The following is a 21,629-nucleotide window of genomic DNA, read 5'->3' on the forward strand; positions in this document are numbered from 1 at the left end:
TATATTTCTCAGAAATAATTTTTGTCTCTCCCCTCTGCCTCTCAAATGATTGTATACTCAGGATGCAGAAACCATTTATGGATTGTGTTTAAGTTCTTGTTTTTTTATCTTTGGATGATCAAGACATTTGGCCACTTAGTTTGTTGCCTGGACAGCATTAGTCATTGCGTCTGTTGAGGATAAAAACATAAAAGAGAACAAGTTGTGCAGACTAATGGCTCTTTGGCCCAGACGCACTGTTTAAAAAACATATAACAAAGGAATGTTGTTGCTTTTAATGTTTCTCCATACACAAAAACAAAAGTGACAGCACACAGCTTTACAATCCATCTGAATTAAAACCAAAAACTGCCTTTTTAGCTTAACAACTTAGTATAAACTTTAATAACTAGCTTAAATGTTCATTAGAATTAAGATGAATCGGGTCTGGGATTCTAGATTTGATCATTTTCATTGTGCACAGAATTCCCCTCCTGTCTTTGCAGAACGTACAGGGTAAAGGGCAGGATAAAATAAGAAAAGATTTGACATAGCAAGCCATTGGAGAATAGACGTGTTTACTTTGGCAAATACAAAACTCTCTATAGGTTATCTCTGCGAAATGAAAATGTCAGCAGAGCAAATAAGTCCCAGATATGTTCCCATTCATAATCACAGAAACAAGATGATTTCTGATCAACATTTTTAACAATTCAACAAATGTCAGAAACTTGACCGCATCGAAAAGCTCAGTGCATCCACCCAGAGCAGAATTAGACAGCTGTTAATATGGTAAAGACGAAGTGCAGCACCATATATCACGCTTACGGTATCAATCTATTTATTTCCCCAGACACATATATTAATAATTCTTTGCATGTCATCGATTGCCAACCGCCTCATTGATGGTTTGAGGAAATGAGAGTGTGTAAATAGGTTACCCTCTGCTCATTCAGTATCCTTGTCTCCATCAGGTCAAAGAGAGAAACAGACAGACATTGGGAGAACGAGGGCAACATGGCGCTTCCAGTTATGTGCTTTTGGTTCTGACCCAAAGCCCAAAGGGTTCTGCTTCGTGGTGAATGAGAATGTAGGTCAGGGATTCAGCAAACAAATGCTTTTGCAGACAGAACCCAGACAGCCTTGAACAGGCAACAGGAGAATGAGAAGCAAAAGTCAGGTGAATAAGCAATGAAATGCATTCAAATGAATCTAAAAAAACTCTTATTTGTACCATTTTCCCCCAATCTGACTTTTGATCTTCTGCCGAGTGCCATGTGGTGAAGATGGATCTAAGAGTTTCCAAAAAAGGGAAAAATGCCCATCAGCCCAACTTGTCACAAGAAATCAATTTATGCATTCTTTTTGATCAACACTTGAATAGGAAAGTTTCATAAAGAAAGCATAATTTTGAAAAAAAGCTGAGAAAATTGCATCAATGGCAGGGAAGCATTATCTAATAAATGACGGAAAATCCCATCAATGGCGGGGAAGCATTATCTCATAAATTACGGAAAATTCCATCAATGGCGGGGAAGCATTATCTCATAAATGACGGACAATAACCACCAATGGCAGGGAAGCGTTTTTTAATAAATTACGGAAAATTCCACCTATGGCGGGGAAGCATTATCTCATAAATGACGGACAATTACCACCAATGGCAGGGAAGCGTTTTTTAATAAATTACGGAAAATTCCACCAATGGCAGGGAAGCATTACTTAATAAATTACGGAAAATTCCACCAATGGCAGGGAAGCATTACTTAATAAATGATGGAAAATTCTATCAATGGCGCGGAATGAGTTAATAAACACCGGCCTGTAAACACGAGTCATTGTTTTCCTCTAATGATTCAGTCACGTTTCAGGCCCACTCACTCTAATTATTCTTGCCAGGTCAACAGTCTATATGATGATGACATACATATATTTTGTGATTTGAAGATACAAAGGATGCAATGCAAAATACAATTCAATTGTGTTAATTTAATAGGCTTGAAAGTAGTCTTTTAACACTGGTGGTTTCCTTGACGCACTCCCTTCATTCGGCAAGAAATAAGCGATAAGAACAATCTGTTATATAACCAAGAACAGTGGGTCCAGTCCAGATGCCTGCTGGGAACATGATGTTTTTAATTAAAGGCTGTTTTTGTTCAGTGCACATTACGCACTCGGCAGGGCTCCTGTATTCAGATAGATTTGCAGTGTCATATTTATATTTTAAAGTTCACAAAGTTAAAAATGACGTTAGTTCTGAAAAGGGTCTGAAAATAAAGCCTAAGAAATAATGTATATCTATAAAGGGGTGTATTTAGCTTGATGAAAGAAGCGAGGCCTACATGTAAATAGACTGATTGAGAGAGAGAGAGAGAGAGAGAGAGAGAGAGAGAGAGAATGATAGGAGGAGACAAGACGGTCTGGTGGAAATGAACATAAAGTTTGTTTTCACAACAGTCCCAAAACATCATATTTCACAGACCTCACAATCACCATGGCAACCACACTATGCAAAGTAGGTTACTGAGGCGCTTCGCTGCAGAAAGGGGAGATGAACAAGGATATTTCCTCTAAAGAAAAACAGTTAAAGGTGATTTGTTTAAATGTGTTCCCATATCTAATTTAAAATCCAGTGACAACTGTGTGAGCCATTCTTAGGATGATTTATCGACACAGAAACATTAAAGTCACCATGAAATCAAAATGGATTTATCCGTGCACATTATGTTCCCACATAATCTTTCATCAAAATAACTTCCCCTCCCTCCTCCTTCTCTTCTCTTCTCTTCTGTTCTCTTTTATGATGTGTTTACTGGCTCGAGGTCGGGATCAACCTGTCACTCACATGAGATCGACCAATAGCAAACCACAACAATCTAATCAATTCCAGATGGACAAAATCAAGACCCGCACTACATTTTTTCTTGTTCGAGAAGCCTTTTCACTCAAATATATGTCACAACAGGGAAGAAAAGACTATAGCAACGTCCATTTTAATGCCGACTTTATGCATGTTAACATAATCGTGATACAGCATGTTTTGCGTAGTAGAGCAACATACTTCATTATTCTGTGCATGTACACATGCCACAAAGTGTAATAGTTAAATATTTTAAGCATTAAATGTTCAAAGTCTACTTCAGTTTTGACGTGAACGCTTAATGTATGTGTAGAGTCGAATGTATAGCCTTTCAAAATATACTTGATTTCACACTAGAAAGTTTCATTCTTGTACAGTGTCTGTGCACAAATGGAAGTTGCGATGGTCTTTTCTTCCCTATTGTGACGTACATCTGAGTGAAACAGCTTCTCAAACAAGAAAAAAATGTGGGGTGAAACTTGATTTTGTCTATTGGGAATTGACGGGATGGTTGTGGTTTGCTATTGGTGGATCTCATGTGAGTGACAGGTTGATCCCACCCTCACGCCAGTAAACGAGTCATTAGAGAAGAGATTAAGAAGAATGAAAGATTATGCGGGCAAATTTTTTTTTTTTTAAAGTGCATGTATAAATCATTTATAGTAAATACTTCATAAAACAATGTGAGTTCGGAGGTGGGGTTATGTTTGTCTGGCCAATAGCAGAAGGGGGTGTTAAAGGGAAACCTGTATGAAAACAGTCATTATTTTTGCACATCTATTGTGAAATTATACACTTCACATTTAATGTTAATAATATTCAACTGAAACATTGCCTGCCAAGTCAGAAAGCATAGAGATTTAAGAATTATCTGACAGTGGGTCAAAGGGTAATCTCTTAAACATCAATAAACTCAGTCACACCGTTTTGTGTCAAGCACAGTCTTTCACAACACTGCAGAATCCCCAGTTGGATGGAGAGGCAAGATTTCCTATAATGTAACTAGATCAGAAGGCAAGTCATGAGATGCTATTTTTACATGGCATCTGTATTGGCTGATAGAAAGCAGACGTTGATGAGGCATTGAGTCCAGATACAGACAGATGAAATGTGGTTGTGTAATGTGAATGTGGACACATGCTGTCATCTGAGATAATAGGTGATCATTATTATGAGAAGCCATAATAGTTCATTATAAAATGCAATGAAGAGTCATAAACAGACTTCACAAACCCTTTTACTCTCACTTTATGCTTTAGCATTTGGATCTGTCAGAGGACAACCCCAATGTGTATTTGTATCTATTTATTTTTATATTCTACGTATGAAACCAATAAAGAAAATGAGATACAGATAAAAGTACAAATGCTTATTTTGCTAATCATAGTGACATTATAATTGAGTTTTACGTCATGTTCTCACTTTTTTAGTATTCACTTTTAGTCACACTGTAGTCTTGTATTTTTTCCACTTTTTTTTCATCATTTTTTCATGCTCATTAACATCACACTTTCCCTTTTTTTAGCACTTGAATAATTTTTTTAATAATTTCATATTTTTCATAAAAGTTTCTGTATACAATTGATTGGCTGATCTCTAAATGTCTAAACAGCACAACAAGAGACGATGAATTCAATGTTATAAAGTTTATTTATATAACTATGAAAGAAAGTATGAAACAAATTAACAAAGATAATAGTCAAATCGAAATATAAAGGCTTTTTTTCTCTTACATACAGTGATAGTGACTTTATAAGTCCACAGTGTCAACAGAACAATTCTCTAAAAATCACTATGTTATAACAAAATAATCTGCTGAATAAATATAAGATACATTTGAAAAGTACAATAATTTGCTCCTCGTCGAGTTCATTAGTAAGTTCGCCGTTCTGGCAGACTTGGACATTAGGGTTTAAAACCTTGTCTGAATGCGGATTATTTTCTGTAAAAATACATCTCAGTTGTACCTCTTCTAGTTTGTTCAGCAATGAATTATAACAAAATGTGACAAATGTGTCTACATCCTGCCCAGCAGTGGAGGACCCATTCGACTGTGCAATCTTAAGCAGGCACAAGGGATATGAAAAACATCAGTCTATTAAAATGAAATCGGAATCATGTTTCTTGTCAAGTCCATTACAGATGAAACCTCACCGGTCCTCGAGTCTCGTACGATAAAAAAAGGAATTTGCGCAAGCGTTTATGTGGTTTCTGAAATCTTCCAATGTGCTACCAAGGTAAACAATTATTGTGCCAGTGTTGCTCGACTGGAATCTGCACGTTTAAGATGCATATCAGGACTACTATAGATTAACGGATGCGAATGAGGAATTTGACAGGAAGATGTGTGCGAAATGCATTGAATGTCCTGTCATCCTTCCTCTCTTCTCATTGCGCCGAGTCTGAGTCGCTGGAGTCCAGACTAGCCTGTGCAGACGCGGTGCGGCAGCTCTGTGTGGATCCCGCGTGGTGCAAGGTCTGTGTGCTTCTCCTGAGACTCTCCAGCGACTGAAGGAAGGACCGTCTGGCCCGTTCTTCCTCCATAGGTGAAGCCCCTTCCTCCTCCACTTCGGCGATCTCTGCAAAAGTCACCGGCTGGGTCTTGAAGCGGGCGTCTCGGGGCCGCCGGGGACGGTTTCGGCCCCGAGCCAGACACTTGGGGACCGGTAGCTGCTGGGGAAACTCCTCCATGGCCGATGCCAAGACGTGTGCGGGCAGAACGGCGAATCCCACCGTCTCCATCGGACGGGAAGCCATGTATCTGGATGGCAAGGGCTGGCCGTTCGTCTTCTGAGATGTTAGGAGATCCTTGCAATTCTCCAGGTTTCCCTGCGGTGAAGGTTTTAAAGTAGCTTTCTCTTTTCCTTGTATCCTTCTTGACAGAAGGTGACGCTAACAAACAGCTTGAGAATACAACTTCCAGAAGATACTCGAGGTGAATATAGGTTCACTCCGTCTGTATCTCTGTCGTTTCTGAGCATGCCACTGACAGGGATGAACCAGCTCGGGCTTTTATACTCTTCACTCCCCTAACGCTCTGGCTCCGCCCACCCACTGAGAACAGTCACGGTTCCGGCTGCCATACCAGTCCCTCCAAATCAGATCCTTGAAATAAATGCCAGCTAGAGAGGGAGTTGGGAAAGAAGAGGTGGGAGGGGCAGGAGAGAAGAGCACATGTGCAGATCTAACAGAGGGAATCAGAAAAATAAACCAATGGCCAGGAGCAGAAAAAGAGGGAGTGAGAGGACATGGGCAAAGAAGAGAGGAACAAAAGCTTTGGAGAAATCTATACATCCTACTATACAAATACAGTCGTTTTGCGTAAAGAAAATGAAGCTGTTTTAGGATCATTACAACTATTTGCATGGCAATACTGCTTTACTTCAAATTAAGCACATTATTCCTTGAAATTCTCATTAGTGAACTAGTCTGGTCTTTTTATTTCCAATTCCCATTAATCTCAATGAATTACTGTAATACTGTAAAAACTAAATCCCAGTACCAAAAAATGAAATGCAAAAAATCCTGGAAAACAAGCTTTGTTTTATGAATAATACAATGTTTTTTTTTTTTGATGCGACTTTTTGTGAGAATCACTTGTACAAGTAAAATAATGATATAAGTCCAATTTAAAAATAGAAAACAGAATATGAAAATAGAATACAGAGAAAAAATATATATAATATTACATTTGTTTTATTATTATTACATACATTTCTATAGAATTGTTTATACTTAAACAGGTGAATTTCACATCTAGAATACATATAACTGAAGGAAATTGAATGATGAAGCCATTGCTAGTCGGCCAGATAAGGACAAGGACATGGAGGGTTGATGACTATCTATGAACAATTTTTCTCCTCGAGGTGTCGTAAGCTCAGCGACATGCACACGGCAAGAATCTCACCAGCATAATGAGTTTCATCAGCTCTCACTTTACTCTTACTCACATCTCTTCATGTGCCATTCAGATCTGTCATTTACCCTCAAATAGTCCATGTCAGGCATGTCTGATGAACCCAGAGACGTTTTGGGAGCCATGTGTGAAATTATAGGGTAACGCAGTGGCAGTTCCCATTTGTCATGGACCTTGAGGATGACCCATTAAAAGCAAAACAGGAAACCCTAAAGGTGCCATCTCACCCTTACTCATCCCATATTTCGGACGTCAAGGGGTTACCGTAAAGTCTACTCTAAGTAACATCTATTTTGGGCAGAGAGGCATTTAGACACTTGCAGACATGCACGTTCATCCACCCGCTAGGGTATTATCAATCAGGTGACATCATATAATGATGTCAAGGGCAACTACACGAACCACGTGTTGCAGGAACGCCTTGTCAAGTTGATTAATTGCTTGTTTCTGGATTAAGCAGTACAAAATGCAGAAGGGGTGCACTTGACAGCAAAGAGGGTTAAATCACACGTACTATACCCTTTTTATGTACTATGTATCTAAACAATACCATAAAAACAATAAAGAAATACAATGGTCTCCATCTATGAAAAAACAGTGATGTGTCAGTCAAAGAGATGAGATGTTTTAGCCGTAACCCTCTATACCTGCATGATCAGCAACAGCTGCTGGTATTTTGAACACTTTAAATAAATACAGCACGGGACAGCTGGGTAATCCTGAACTAACTTAACAGTAGACAGGATTTTAGGAGCCTCTCTTCATCCTCAAGATCGAACCGCTTGCCAATGACACCTATGTTACAGAAGCAAGCAAATGATTTACAAATCAACACAGTCTCATGACTCGTTTTGCCAAATTGGTGCTAAATCTAAATCTTAATTGTATGTATTTGCACTGGTTAGTTTTAGTTTAGGGTTACAGTTGCTTACCTTTTTATCACATTGCATGAATATATGTACCAAACTTAAACTTAAACATTTTTAAAATGTCTTTAATTACATCATTTTTTATTAGGGTTTCAAGGGGTAAAACCCTATTGTAATTGATAGAATTTCAGCATTTTCCCCTAAAAGCGATCGGGCAGACCAAACCGTAGAAACTTTGAGTGATGGTAGTATTCATCCCATCTACAACGTCACCAAGGCTTGTCCCAATCGGCCTAATGGTGGCGCTGCAACGATCAAAAGTAGCCTACTTGATGGCTCATAACTCAACCATTCGTCGCAGGCTCAAGTGTCTTATATGATTGGAATCCTTGGCTCAAGATGTACATTTTCAGGTATTTTTTTTGTGAACTAGTCCTAGGTTTGAACCAAACCAGTGCAGAAAGATTCTCTGAAGACTGATTAACAATAACTATCGAAAAAAAGTAGAAATTTCGATTCACGGCAATGATGGGATGCCAAAACGTCTAAGTGGGCATGACCACCTTAACTAAAATGGCTATCCCTCTTGAACGGAATGAGATCATTTCACCAAACTTGGTACACTATGTATGGCCTCAGTCTGTGGTCGCGTGGAAAAGGACGCGGCAAATGGCCTCTGGTGGCACTATAAAAGAAAAGAAAAAAACATAAAAAAGGCTATAGCTACAACAGTCATTCTGATTGACTTGCTGGCATGCGGTGACTTTGTCCAAGGTGCCGCGATTGTCTATGAGGACATTCGTGCATCTTGAAAAAAACGGCCATCGTCGGCCAATGAAGGTTCGAGTAGCTGTCAGACAAGGTGAATGGAGGCCAATCGGAACAAAAACTCGCCGGGCCTGTTTGACACACGGCCCTAGAGGTATGAGAAATTCGAAAGAAATTGGCCACCGGGGGGGGGGGGGGGCCCTTCACATTTTTCACCTGCGTAAAGGATTTTAGGCTATCCATCACTCGATTTTTCTCCTCAATCTAAGCAACTTTGCTTCTAGGACCCCAGCTGTCAATTTAATCAATTGTTAAATATTGTATATTATTTCAAAAACCTACTTTCACGAACTAGTCCTAGGTGTAGGCCTACTGTTAAAAAGCTTTAAACCATATGTCCTTAGCAAATTGCCTGTTTTGGCTGTAAATGGTCTTTTCCATCTATGATCTAGGTGGTTACAGGCTTGCTAAATAAAACATAATACCTTTTTACGCATGTGCTTAAAGGCCTTAAAGCGCTTGAACCCCATAAATTGCTTCTTGCAGCTATACTTAACATGTATTTTTTAAATGTTTTATTTAAATTAAATTAGTTTTTTAAATATTTTATTTTCTTAAAAATTACAATAAAGCTGTTTTGTAGTTAATGCTTCAACCAATTTAAGATGTTAGGTTTACTCAAACAGGCTGTTTCATAACTGTTGAGCTTTGATAATAATTATTTTCTACCGTACAAAACCTGAAAATTATTTATATTTTAAATATCTGGTTTTCTCCAATATCTTTTTTGGAGAAAATTTCAAAGAAAATTTCAAGAAGATAAGTCTGTTTTTCACCAACAATATTGACTTATTATGGGCATTTTAATCATCTTAATGATAATGCTATATTATATAAAAATATATTAGGGGCTAAAATGAAGACATTTCTGGTTTGGTGTCCAGCATTCTCACTTTCTTAAAAAACCCTGGATATATGAGGGAATTTGAAACAGTTGGAAAAGTTATGTTAATTTATAAAATCTTAAAATGTTTTTATCTGGTAGAAATGGCCATTTGTAAGTAAAACAACAACATTTAATCACAAAATACTGGAAGAAAATGGTAAAAAAAGTAGCAATTAATTGGTAATAAAAAGTGTAAACACAAGAACAATCTGTTATTTAATAAGTAATTTTCACTTTAATTTTAGCTTATTTTTGATTTACCTAATTTAAATATAGTCTTTGATTTAGTTTGTGTTTATAAGGAGCATAAACAAATTTGTTGTCACATTAAGAGGTCTGTCTGTTAACATAATTTAAAAAAAAGGTGAAAATACCAACGAGCCACTTTATTTTCCATGGACTTGGCCTCATTACAGGGGACGAAAAGCCATATATTTATAGCACAACATAGACGCATTCCCATGTAGGCCACTCGCTCGACATAACATCCAAAATTAGCAAAGGCAACATACTGACTTCTCCAACACGGACCAAAACATTTCACTCCTGTAATGGATAGCACATAAACGTAAGTTAAATATTACCTCGACAGGTTATTTATAACCAACTCAAATATGTCACTATATTTGAGGATGAGAAGTATAAAACTATGTATGCTAAGTATGGAAGAACTTTGATTACTTGAAATGAGATGACACTATTTTGTCTAAATGAATAAAAAATAAAACCCTAAAAACCAAAGTCAAAGTGTTTTAAATGCTACAAGTTAATTTATGCATCACACCATTATAATGTACAGTATGAAAAATGGATAATAATTTTGACATTTGAGAGTCTTATTAAAGTATTAATGTTTTAATAGTGTTAGATGACGGTGATCTAAATGTAAAAATAGAGAAAATTAGCATAAACAATTAAATATCCATTCAGATACTGATAAATCTGATAACTGATATGGTATCGATATATTGAGGATGCCCAGATGTAAACAGTCAGAAATTAGATGTACGTCAAGCAAGATAATATCAGGGCCTAAAAATGGATTCCTAGATATGCCTCCACAAAGCAATATTTAGTCCATCTCTTCCTGTAAGTAATGCAACAAATGACAATTAATTAGCTCTGTTGCACTCAGTATTGTGGAAGTAAACAGAATCCTTATCTAAATGGTGGTGAGTGCAATGTACTCGGAAGGGATGTTGTTTTTGTTCCAGAGTTCTGCTGGAAAAAGGAGGAGTTTTCCCCTAAGAGAGAGGGAGACCTGGGTCTCAGTATTGGTGGGAATGAAAAGACAAGCCTTGACTGCAACAGACACAACACTGCCCAAGTCTAATGGATTTGTGCCGCCGCCGCACATGTTGCTGTTAGCCTTATGCGTCTAGACTCGTGATGCAGCTATCTGATCTGACAATTAGGAGGAGTGGGAACGTGTCTTCATGAAGCTCAAGCACAGGTCAGCCAAGCGAGACAAAAAGTTGTGTACTTTGTAAGTAGGCATTCAACAGATGCTTCAATCCAAAGCCACTTCAAGCTTGTTTGTTGCTCATGTCACCTCTAATCTCCTATCGAACCCCTTTGGTTCCAAGTCTAACTCGTATGACAAAGAGAGGCATGGTTTGCATGACTCTGATGTAACATGACAGCAGACCCTTGCGGTCGGACACAAGGGACCGTTTCCAGTTCTGAGGCAGGTGCTAAAAACAAATCCATGTGGTCTTGCTAACAAAAGGCCACTGGGAGAGAGGATCCTGGCAGGACACGGGTTATTGGACTTCCCAAACATGCTGTTTTTCTGTTGGTTATGATCCCAGTGCAATTGAGAAATGTTGAAAGCATACTAGACAATATGCCAAAAGTTTATTTAAAGGTGCTCTGGAAAGTGGTACCATGAAGGTTTTAAAGAGTGTCATCTTGAAATCCATCTATGGTGAAGGGTTAGTTCACCCAAAAACATTCTCTCATCAGTTATTCACCCTCATGTCATTCCAAACCCATAAGCCTTTTCTTTGAACACAAAAAATATATATTTTTTATGAGACCTGAAAGATTTCTGTCCCTCCATTGAAAGTCCATTCCACCAAAATGTCGACACTTCAAAAAGTTCATAAAGAGATCGTAAAAGAAATCCATATGATTTGTTGCGGTACTTGAACATGTTTAAACATTTGTTTGTGTGACACACGAGAACAAACCTCATTGGTTCTTGCAGAAACTCAAAGGTGTTTGTGTGACACACGTGAACAAACCTCATTGTTTCTTGCACATCAAGCAAACATGTTTGAGCTTCTGTTTAAAATATTTGATGCGCTCTATGGATGTGTGTTGATCAATGTGTATAAAAGTATAAATTAAAATTTGTTCATCATATAAATTCATATATCATTACTTTTCAGAACACTTGGATTTAACTGCTCAAATCATATTGAATACTTTAACAATGTTTTTATGAAAACTACGTTTTGGTGGAATGGACTTTTTAAACGAGGGACTGAAATCTCTTAGGTTTCGTTAAAAATAGCTTAATTTGTGTTTTGAAGATGAATGTTATATTTGTTTGAAACGATCTGAGGGTGAGAAAATGATGACAGAATGTTCACTTTCAGATGTACTGTCTCTTTAACGGAGTACAGGATTTGTTTCTCAGTAAGAGCTGAGAAGAGTTGTTGCACAATGCACACACTATTTACCCTGACCCAACAGATCTCCCTGCACACTCTGGGAATGAAACTTACAACAAAGTTAATTGTAGTGGAAAAAATAATGGCCAGTGATCCCATTACACAGCGAGGGTCCCTGCATTCCAGAACAGAAGCACCATTTCCATGTGCAGGTCAGTCTTTATGGGGAAGCTCTGAAAGGCATTGCATTTCCAGCCAAGCAGAAAGGAACACCAAGTAACTCAAATTAAAGAGCTCCGACAAATCACTGAAGTCACAAGCAAGAGCAAGAGAAAAAAACCTTTGCTTTCGTTTGACGGCGTTTACATATTTAAGAATATTTTCTTTAAAAGAGTGACATACAGTAACAGCACCATGTCTGACCCTTTGTGCCTTGAACTCCAGGGAATGAATATGCAAACATTTTAAAACAGACTCGAGAAAAGTTTTAAATGGTCGTGTTTATATATTATTATTATATTTGTGTTTTCTTTGATAGCATTGCTGTTGATTGTTAAACTTCCACCGAGTCAACATGGTCTTAGTTTCTCGAGGTTGGTGGTAATGTGTGTGGACACAGAGACATCCATTTAGCTCAACCAACCACACAAGGACTCGACCGTGACTCATCAATAATGTGATGAGGATCTTACCAACCATCTGCACAGAAAACGTGGGATACATGTTGTAAAAACAAACGTCTTGGAAAGACTGGCAGCCCTTCAAGAATATTATAAACCTCATAATATAATAAATAGATGAATAAAGGACATGGATAGTTTCCTAGTGTTTGTTGAAAAGGCTAGTTTTGAATTAAAAGTTTTACATCACCCATGTGTAATTTTTATTATAAAATTGTATAATTATGTTTTTTTTTTTTTTAAAGAAAGTTAAAAAAAAAGAAAGAAAAATAATTATTTTGTTAATAATGATGCATTAAATTGATAACAAAAAGTTATAAAAAAAAAAAAATGCTGTTCTTTTAAAAATGTGTATTTATCAAAGAATCCTGAAAAAACGTAGCATGATTTTCATAAAAATATTAAGCAGCAAAAATGTACAATTAAGTTTTCAAACTTTCAAATAATAAGACCATTTATTAATAACCGAGTACCAAATCATCGTATTATAATTATTTCTGAAGGATCATTTGACACTGAAGACTGGAGTAATGATGTTGAAAAAGTGATGCAAAGCTATCACAGGAACAATTTACATATTCAAATATATTCAAACAGAAAACAGTTATTTTAAATTGTAATAGTCTCTCACAATATTACATATATTTTACTATATTTTTGATCAAATAAATTCAGCCTTTGTGAGTAGAAGAGACTTAAAAAAAAATATATATATATACCTTTCCGACCCCAAACTTTTGAACGGCAGTGTAACTAAACCCCATAATGACATTGAACAAATGTTTGTAATTCAGTTTTATTCACCACATGCTATAAATGAAAAATTGCAGAACATGCAATATTTAAACAGCAATTTACCTATTAAACAGCCTTTTGGGGGCTGTAACTGAAATATGGGCCAATTGGCACCATTGATTTGACATTCTCCAAACGTCATAAACAAGTAAAACCTGTAATTATTTCTTGGAACAAACGCTATTTTGTGGACGACTGCTGTGAGAAAGCAATCATTTATGTAAAACAAAATACAATAATGCCAGTCAAGTTTATCATTGTTCAGGTCTTTGACTGAAAGTGAACCTAAATAAATAATTAAATTGAACAGAAAGGATGTGTTTAGCAGTATAGTCTGTGAATGAGACGGACCTCTTCAACCCTGCTGATCATCTCACAGATCTCCAACTGGGACTCTCTGGCTCTGGGGACATGGTGCGGAAAGTGAGATTTATCCGAGGCCCGCGGTCATGGTACTCCTTTGCGACCTGGTGCTATTCAAAAAAACATTAATAAAGTTAAAACTGCACTCACAATGAGGGAATGTAGCCACTAAACCAACTTAAATAAAGTTAATCAGCCTTGGCGTCCTCCTCGAAAGACAGCGGTGATGCATGATATGCATTTAATATTTCAAATACACGAGGTGTCATGTATATTTGGCCAGACTATTTGGAAGACTAAGCAAAAGTAGTACGTTTACATGCACAGATACAATGTTGAATTGGTGCCCACAGTTATATTTTTTGACGCAAAACGTCCCTTTAACAATTACGTAACAGCTTTCAAAGCCTATAAACATGTTGTGATCATTTTAAAGGAAACAGCAAATACATGTGGGTTTAGTTGACTTTATTTTGACAGGTCAATGAGAGTTATGTCAACCTAATAAGATCGCCTGAAAGCTTTTTGGCACAATCCGTGAGTGACCTTTCTTAAACGGTTTTGAGATGTCGCCATTAAATGTTTTTGACCTTTATCTATTCTTTGTGCCTCACCAAAGGCCTGTGGTTCTTCTTGGAGTCGGATTTCAAAAACAACTCTTAAACAGGATTAAAATAACTTCCAGCAGGTTTTTACATTAAAATGCAAAAAAAACCAAAAACATTTACTTTTCTAAGTGCACTCATCTACACTGTGTGTATAGATATATGGCGTCATGACATGATTAACTGCTACATAATAATATAAAATATACAGTTTTCAAACATGTAAAATAACAGTTACAAAAATTTATGAACCATTAAATGAAATAACAAATTTTAAATCAAACTAAATTAAAATTGTAATTTATATATTATATATATTATATATATATATATAATACATAATATTCTATTATCATTACTATTATCATGAAAAGTCGAGTTTACATTTAACAGAAGCATGTTTGTGCTGAAAAGAGTGACTATAATGACGTAATTTAAATGAAAAGCATTGCTATTTTAGAGCATTTAGCCCCCGGTCAACTACTGGTAGATTGCGAGTGGGTAGGTTTCTGCTCTGAAATATTGTGTTTTGTGATTTCTCTCCAGTGTCTGTAGTATTTTATGTGCAATATTTTGCAAAGTCTTTCTTGGAAACACCGTTCGCTTCAGTATGCTGTGAAAAAACACGTTCATGTTCCCTCTTTACGCTATTACACGGACTCTCGGCGGCAAACAGTGTGACCGTTGCAGATCATCCCAAATCACATGTGATCAGTTTTCCAGATGTACTGTAGAGCCAAAAACAAAGGAACACTATCCCCCCAACCATAATTTAGCCATTTTCAGCCTTTCTTCACAGTCTGGCTTATCAGCAGCGTTTTTAAAGCAGACTGTTATTAACTGGCAGCTTCCCCGCTCATTTTAGACTAAACAAATGCTCCAGCCAGTTCTTAGTCACATTAAATCTTGAATACACTCTCTGTAAAAGTTCTTGTAAATCGGCTCAAATGGTTTCCAGGAGGGTGATTCGATTCACGGATACTGATCTCGCCAATGACACAATCACTTCACGCTAAAACAACAAATCTTAGTGCTTAGAAATCTTAGTGTTTTTCTGCTCCCGTCTGAGCTTGTGGTGCAACTTAGCAAGAAAGCAATGCTTAGATTTCTGACTCTGGTAAACTGATTCTGTTGTGTTTATCAAAATCAGATCATTTCCTCAGAGCAGTACCTGCCAGTCCTCCTGTGTGCAGCCTTCCATGAGCAGGAGGGTCCCGTGGGCCAGCGGGATGCGTATGCTCTCCACGTAAGTGTAGTCTCCGTTGTCCTCCTGGAACACATACACACAATTTACCATGACCTCAAATTCATTTAACATCCAGACACATCTAGTCACCTGTTGGAAAATAAGCTCAAATAATGTCTTACAAACATTTTCCCTTCAAACTTAAAATGAGACACATAATGGAAACATAATCAGGGTTCGCACTTCGCAGACTACAAAAGCAAATGCAGTTTTTAGGGCTAAAAAGGAGGAGAAAATTACTAAATTGCAATAGCGGCAGACACTTTTGATACAAACTTTCTGATAAAAAAATTGTGTCTGCAAATAAAGCTAGTTGGTACAGCTGCACAATTTGGCCAAAACTTTTGTGATTCTACATATAAATATGACTATAATAACAACAACAATAATAATAATATTTTGTATTATGATTAGTATTACCATTATTACTAAATCTAAATACCGGTAAGAAATATTACTACTGTAATATTCCACTGTAAAAAAAAAAAGAAATTTAAAAAATGTAAAATAATAATACCGGCAGTTATCATTTTTATTATTAGTATTACTCAATAAAAATAAACAAAAGATTTATCTAATGATCAACAAATGTAATAGTTCACTGTAAAATAAACAATTTAATTTAAGAAATCATTAATCATAATAACTACTATTTATTTATTTATTTTACAGTACAATTGTTAAGTTACAATAGTAATATTTATGGCTACAATAAATAAATAAAATAAATTTAACAATAACACTATTGCCTTCAGTAGAGCTGCTTATAGCTGAATTGAACTCATTTTAAAATGATGAACTTTGCAGTATTATTGAATCAACACTGAACTAAATTGAGCAGAATAATGACATTATTGTCTTTAGCAGAGCTGCTTTACAGATGACATTTTATTAGTTTCATAATTGATCAATTTTGCGACATCGGCACTGTTATTGAACTGAACTGAATCAACATTGAACTGAATTGAGTTAATTAATGACACTATTGTCTTCTGAAGAGCTGCTTAAAGCTGAATTGAACGCGTTTCAAAATTGATGAACTAACATTGTCTTAATTTTTTTTCAGTTCAAACGTTAAACCATCAAGCTCTTGTCCGGTGGAAAACAGCAGGGAGCCCATAAAGCTGCCAGCCATATCATGATTTTTGTTTTATTATGATTAATCACGCTGCCCTAATGCATCGTGCATCCTTGTGTAAACAGTAACACCATAATTCCCATCATTTAAACCCTAGTATGACTGTGACAAGTTATAAATGGCCCATTGGCAGACTCACAGGAAGTGGCTGCTTTCGGAGACTGAACACTCTAGTGTCACCCAGACTCAGAGAGGCGATGGTGGGCTGGGGTCCTAATGAAGGCTCGCTGTCACTGTGCCAGCCAATACTGTCTTTACCGTCCCGGTACAGGTTACACAGCAATGAGTTAAACGTGCGGCCGCTCTTCTGCTCAACAGCCAGATGCAGAGTGCTAAGAACTGGAGGCCACTGTAATAAAATAGAAATATGGAAAGAGATGCTTTAAGATGTCATTTTTGTTTGCTCAATTGCTAATAAAACAGCAGATCATACGATTTACCTGAGCATTGGCCTCCATAGTGGAGCGTGAATATGTATATGGCAGTTCTCCATACCAACAAGTGAGTCTGGGTTCCTCATATGCATCACCTGAAGTGCAAAACACAATGAATATAAAGTATGCTCTGCTATGTGTACTTTCAATACTGCTTAACATCTATTGGGGTTTCAAGACAATTCGTATCCAGTAATAAAAAATTGGTAATCTGAATGCACTGTGAATGAGAACAAAACCTCAACTGCACTGAGCTAGATATTGAACTTGAACTGAACTGAATCAACATTGAACTGAATGGAGTTGAATAATGACACTATCGTCAGCGCACCAAATAGGGGCCGAAAGTTCGAGGAACCAGAACATATTCGTCAAAACAAGTCTCGATCAGTCACAGTCAAACGGGAAATACGCCTGGTCCAAAGCAAATGTTTAAACATTTGGTATATTTGGGACTTTTTAAGAAATGATGTCGGTCCTGAAAGGTAAACAGACGAGAGAACTGGAGGCAGTGGCAGTCCTGCCAATTTACTGATGAAGGAGGACTGGAAAGAGTGAGTCACTGTGGGAAGTGAACACGTCTGAGTTGGACAGATGCAGAATGTCATAATATGCTCATTTTCATTCTCATGTTTAGCACCAAGGCTCAACGCATGTTCATATGCTCCCGGAATAATAGTTTTTGCTGCTTTTTCAATTTGCTTTATTAAAATGAGCTTAAGCAACACAATTGCTGAACATTTGATCACTTATCAACTTAATTTCATTGTGTTCAGTCCACTTATATACTGTATTTAAAAATTGAGGCTTACTTAAATAATTTGTGTTGGGACTAGAGGAATCATATTTGCTGCATTAACTGAAACTGCATGGGTTCATTCTTCAGCATGCTTTGCATATAACTGAATTGCATATAACTGAGTAAATGTTAAAATTAAGTGTTATTTTATGCATTTTTGAGTAAAGGCTTGATGTTCAGTTATGTTGGACATTTAAAAGTGTTTCTGACCCCCTTTTTGATAGACAAATTGAAATTTCTAAGGTCTCTAAATTATCAAGATGATAAACACTGCTGAAAAAAACAGTTGTACACAATCTACTACATGCCTTCTGTCATCCGATTGATATTTCATAAGACTAAGACATTTTATTGGGAGATATAGAGTGTGACAACTGATATTCATTTGCATTTTAAGAAAGTATTCTGCTATACTGTTAAAAAAAGATCTTACTGATTTGATTACAAGCTTACTTTTTGACCATATAAATATCAGCAAATGCACCAATTTTTTTGCTCAGTTTGGGCCTTTTCTTCCTCAAGTATGAGCTCTATATTCTCCCTATACTTTATGAGCCAAAAAAGATTTTTTTTCCCAAGATTTTTTTAATATTTTGTCTAAAGGTTCAATAATGGTTCCACTTCAAAAAATGTGATTTTTTTTTCTGACTGTTATTTCATATGTCAGGCTTTACGGGGTTAATCTTGGACATAATCTCCAGAGGTTAAAACACTATTTCCCCTTCCCCAATTTACAGTACTACAACATGCGACTTACCCATCATCCTATAATTGGTCTTTTGTGACCAGGGCAGTTCAGCGAGCAGCTTACTAAACATCCAGTCTGCCTCCTCCTGCTGTAGGAACCCCGGTATGAGCCGCAGTCTGGGCAGAAACACAGTGAACAATCACCTAAACGCAGGAAATGTTCTTTTGAAGGTGATTTTTTATTTTTTAAAGTTTATACTACTTTAAACTCTGACTATTCTTACCGGGACACACCAGTAGGCCCCTGACTAATCTCATAGTCACCGGCATTTCTGGGAAAAAGAAAAACAACAACACAGTGAATACATATATATATATATATATACACGTGGCATGTCAATCAACAGGGTTTTATTGCTTGAAAGTGCCTTGTACTGAGTCACCCACTCGATCACTTTCTCTGCAGGAATCTCTCTGATGGGCTGACAAAAAGACACAGGATAAATTGGAGACACTTAGATGTGAGCACTGTCCAAGAAACCAGCATGTAAAAGCTACAGAACGGCTCTTACGTCAGGCTGATTGAACTCAAATGATCGCGCCCCGTATTTCCATGACCCTGACTGGACATCTTGAGCTGAAACTTAGAACACATTTAAGGAACCATTTAGGAATCACACTTATCACTGTAACAAAATGAACAGAAGCAGAAAACAATAAATTGATACACTGTACTATTGCCGGTTTTGTCTTCTGGAGTCCATTTATAAAGTTATAAAGTCAAAAAAATTAAAGTTTTATATAACCTTTCATACTTTCTCTGACCCTTTTATTTAAACAGGCTGTTTTTGCTACTGTACCTTTAAGATTTCTATATGTAAATTATCTGTTTATGATGATTGTATTGGGTATTGGCAAAAGTTTACAGTGTGGGTATTCAAGGGTTCTTTTGATCAATTAATTTACATGACTTTCCAGTCATGTAATCATTTGGGGAAATTATGTATTTAATAATTTATGTTAATAATAATAATAAAATAGTTTACTTAATCTCTTAATTTAAAAATAATTTATTTAATAAAGTTTCCATTACTTTTTCACAACTTCTTAGCTTATTTGATATTACTGCTTTAGGATTTTGGAATTTTTATTTAATTTAATTAATAATTTAAGTAAACAATCATAAATAAAAAATCTAAATAATTTGCTTAATCACTCGATTTAAATAGGAAATCAAGTTTTTATTACTTTTTTATTTTTAGATTGTATTAATTTACATAACTTTTCCACAACTTTTCAAAGATATTTGAAAATAATTTAATCATTTACATTAAAAAAACGGAGAAATAAAAATGATTTACTTGATTAATTTAACTTAACTTGCATAAAAAAATCCCTTGTTTAATCTAGTTTCAATTTTTAAGATTTTATGAATTTCAATGACTTTTCCACAACTTTTCATCTTACTGCACAAGGTTTATTTAAACATTTACAGAGAAAAAAAAAATCATAAAAATAAAAATGATTTATTTAATCACTTTTCAACTACCCTTTTCAAGATTTTATTGATTTCTATGATTTTTGCAGGCCTGAAAATCACATTTATTCTCTCAAGACTGTAGAAACATGTTGTGGAATACTAAACAGTTGATTATGTAAATACTGTATGTCATTATTATTATTTTTGCTGTACATGTATTATAATAGTTAAACTCTTGTAAAGTTGTCATACCAGTTGGCTGTTGTGGTTTGTGAAGAGGTTTGGCCCAGGAGCCCTGGACCCTCGCTCGCTGCCTTTTATCACTCATCAAAACTAAAAGCTCAAAAATTATCTGACAAGACAAAAACATATGACGTCCGTGGGCTTTAGTACCTTAGAAGGACACAAAAATATATATATATATTTTTCTCTCTCCCAGTTTTACAAATGATAAGGATTTTGCTGCCATCTTCAGGTATTTTCAGCAAATCACTAATTAAAGGATATCACTCCTATTTCATTCTTGAATGTGGTTATGGGTCAGTTTTTGAAAAAAATCACTTCAAAAGTAAGATGAGAATATAGAGAGCCATATTATAAAATGCATAAAACATGTTTGATGTAAACAGACTGATGACATCTAACGTTGTACAAGTTAACATTTGCACACTTCCTAGACAGATACTTATTAAGTTTTTAAAAGTTTTAATAACTTTTTAATGACTTGACAGCTGTACAAAACATTAACACATTCAATAATACTTACACACAGTCGTTTCGAGTCGATTTTTGTCGTTCTTCAACGCGTTTGAACATTTGTGTAATGGTAATGTATCAGTTTCTGGTGTTCATCGAAACGTGTCCGGGTTACTACAATCACCGATGAAATATTTCATTCCTACCTTCAGATGATCGGTCCTCCCTCCCATACTGTCTATGCTCCCTCCCCCTGTTCTCTGTAAGTACACTGCTATTTGAATATGAACATAATATGTATCATCAAATGTGTATTAATATTGTATATGCGTTTAAAAAGCAATACGCATACTATAGATAACATACTAGACTTTCTATTTGTTTTGTAATATTACAACTAACCTTTTGTAGGAAATATTTAGAAGCCTACAGAATGATACTGAAAAAAAGAAACGCAGACTTGCATAAGGAAAGTATTTGCTCATTTTCAACATAGAACCAACTTTTAATCAAAACTTTATATTAGGCATTACGCAAAGTATATCTTCAAAAATGGTTAAATACAAAGTGAACTGGATCCAGGTGCATTATGTCAGGCGTTGCCATTTACACAAAAACGGTTAGGTAGATTTAGTAAAAAGCAAGATTAGCCTATTACATTAAGTAGAAGCAGCCTTAAACATTGAAGCTTTACTGTGCACGTGTAAACACTGATTGGTGCAGATCTGTTGTGCTTCAATCAGGAGA

The 21,629-nt window shown here is 36.1% G+C and overlaps 2 protein-coding genes across 7 annotated transcripts; both read right to left on the bottom strand.

Moving 5' to 3' along the window:
• Window positions 1–260: 260 nt before the first annotated feature.
• alkbh3 (alkB homolog 3, alpha-ketoglutarate dependent dioxygenase) lies at window positions 261–21,122 on the bottom strand. Of its 6 annotated transcripts, none has more exons than XR_013796620.1 (12): window positions 20,953–21,121; window positions 20,439–20,538; window positions 19,279–19,349; window positions 19,154–19,188; window positions 18,991–19,038; window positions 18,777–18,883; window positions 17,227–17,315; window positions 16,926–17,135; window positions 15,574–15,672; window positions 13,786–13,907; window positions 1,214–1,271; window positions 261–1,121 (listed from the first exon to the last, which is right to left on the bottom strand). XR_013796620.1 is itself a non-coding variant. In XM_079604474.1 (10 exons), the coding sequence occupies exons 2-10, from the start codon at window positions 20,512–20,514 to the stop codon at window positions 13,803–13,805; spliced, it is 840 nt and encodes a 279-aa protein (XP_079460600.1). In that variant the 5' UTR covers window positions 20,515–20,538; window positions 20,953–21,122; the 3' UTR covers window positions 13,420–13,802. The 6 variants fall into 6 exon arrangements, 4 of the variants coding, with proteins under 4 accessions (XP_079460600.1, XP_079460601.1, XP_079460598.1 ...); XR_013796621.1 differs by having other exon boundaries at window positions 20,439–20,579; window positions 20,953–21,050; XM_079604474.1 differs by lacking the exons at window positions 261–1,121; window positions 1,214–1,271 and having other exon boundaries at window positions 13,420–13,907; window positions 20,953–21,122.
• On the bottom strand, window positions 4,072–5,946 carry cUnh11orf96 (chromosome Un C11orf96 homolog). The gene has a single exon (XM_079604476.1). It carries the CDS (start codon window positions 5,594–5,596, stop codon window positions 5,228–5,230), a length of 369 nt encoding a protein of 122 aa, XP_079460602.1. The 5' UTR covers window positions 5,597–5,946; the 3' UTR covers window positions 4,072–5,227.
• Window positions 21,123–21,629: the final 507 nt, after the last annotated feature.

Source organism: Phoxinus phoxinus (assembly GCF_949152265.1).
Source record: "Phoxinus phoxinus genome assembly, chromosome: 25".
Taxonomy (NCBI): domain Eukaryota; kingdom Metazoa; phylum Chordata; class Actinopteri; order Cypriniformes; family Leuciscidae; genus Phoxinus; species Phoxinus phoxinus.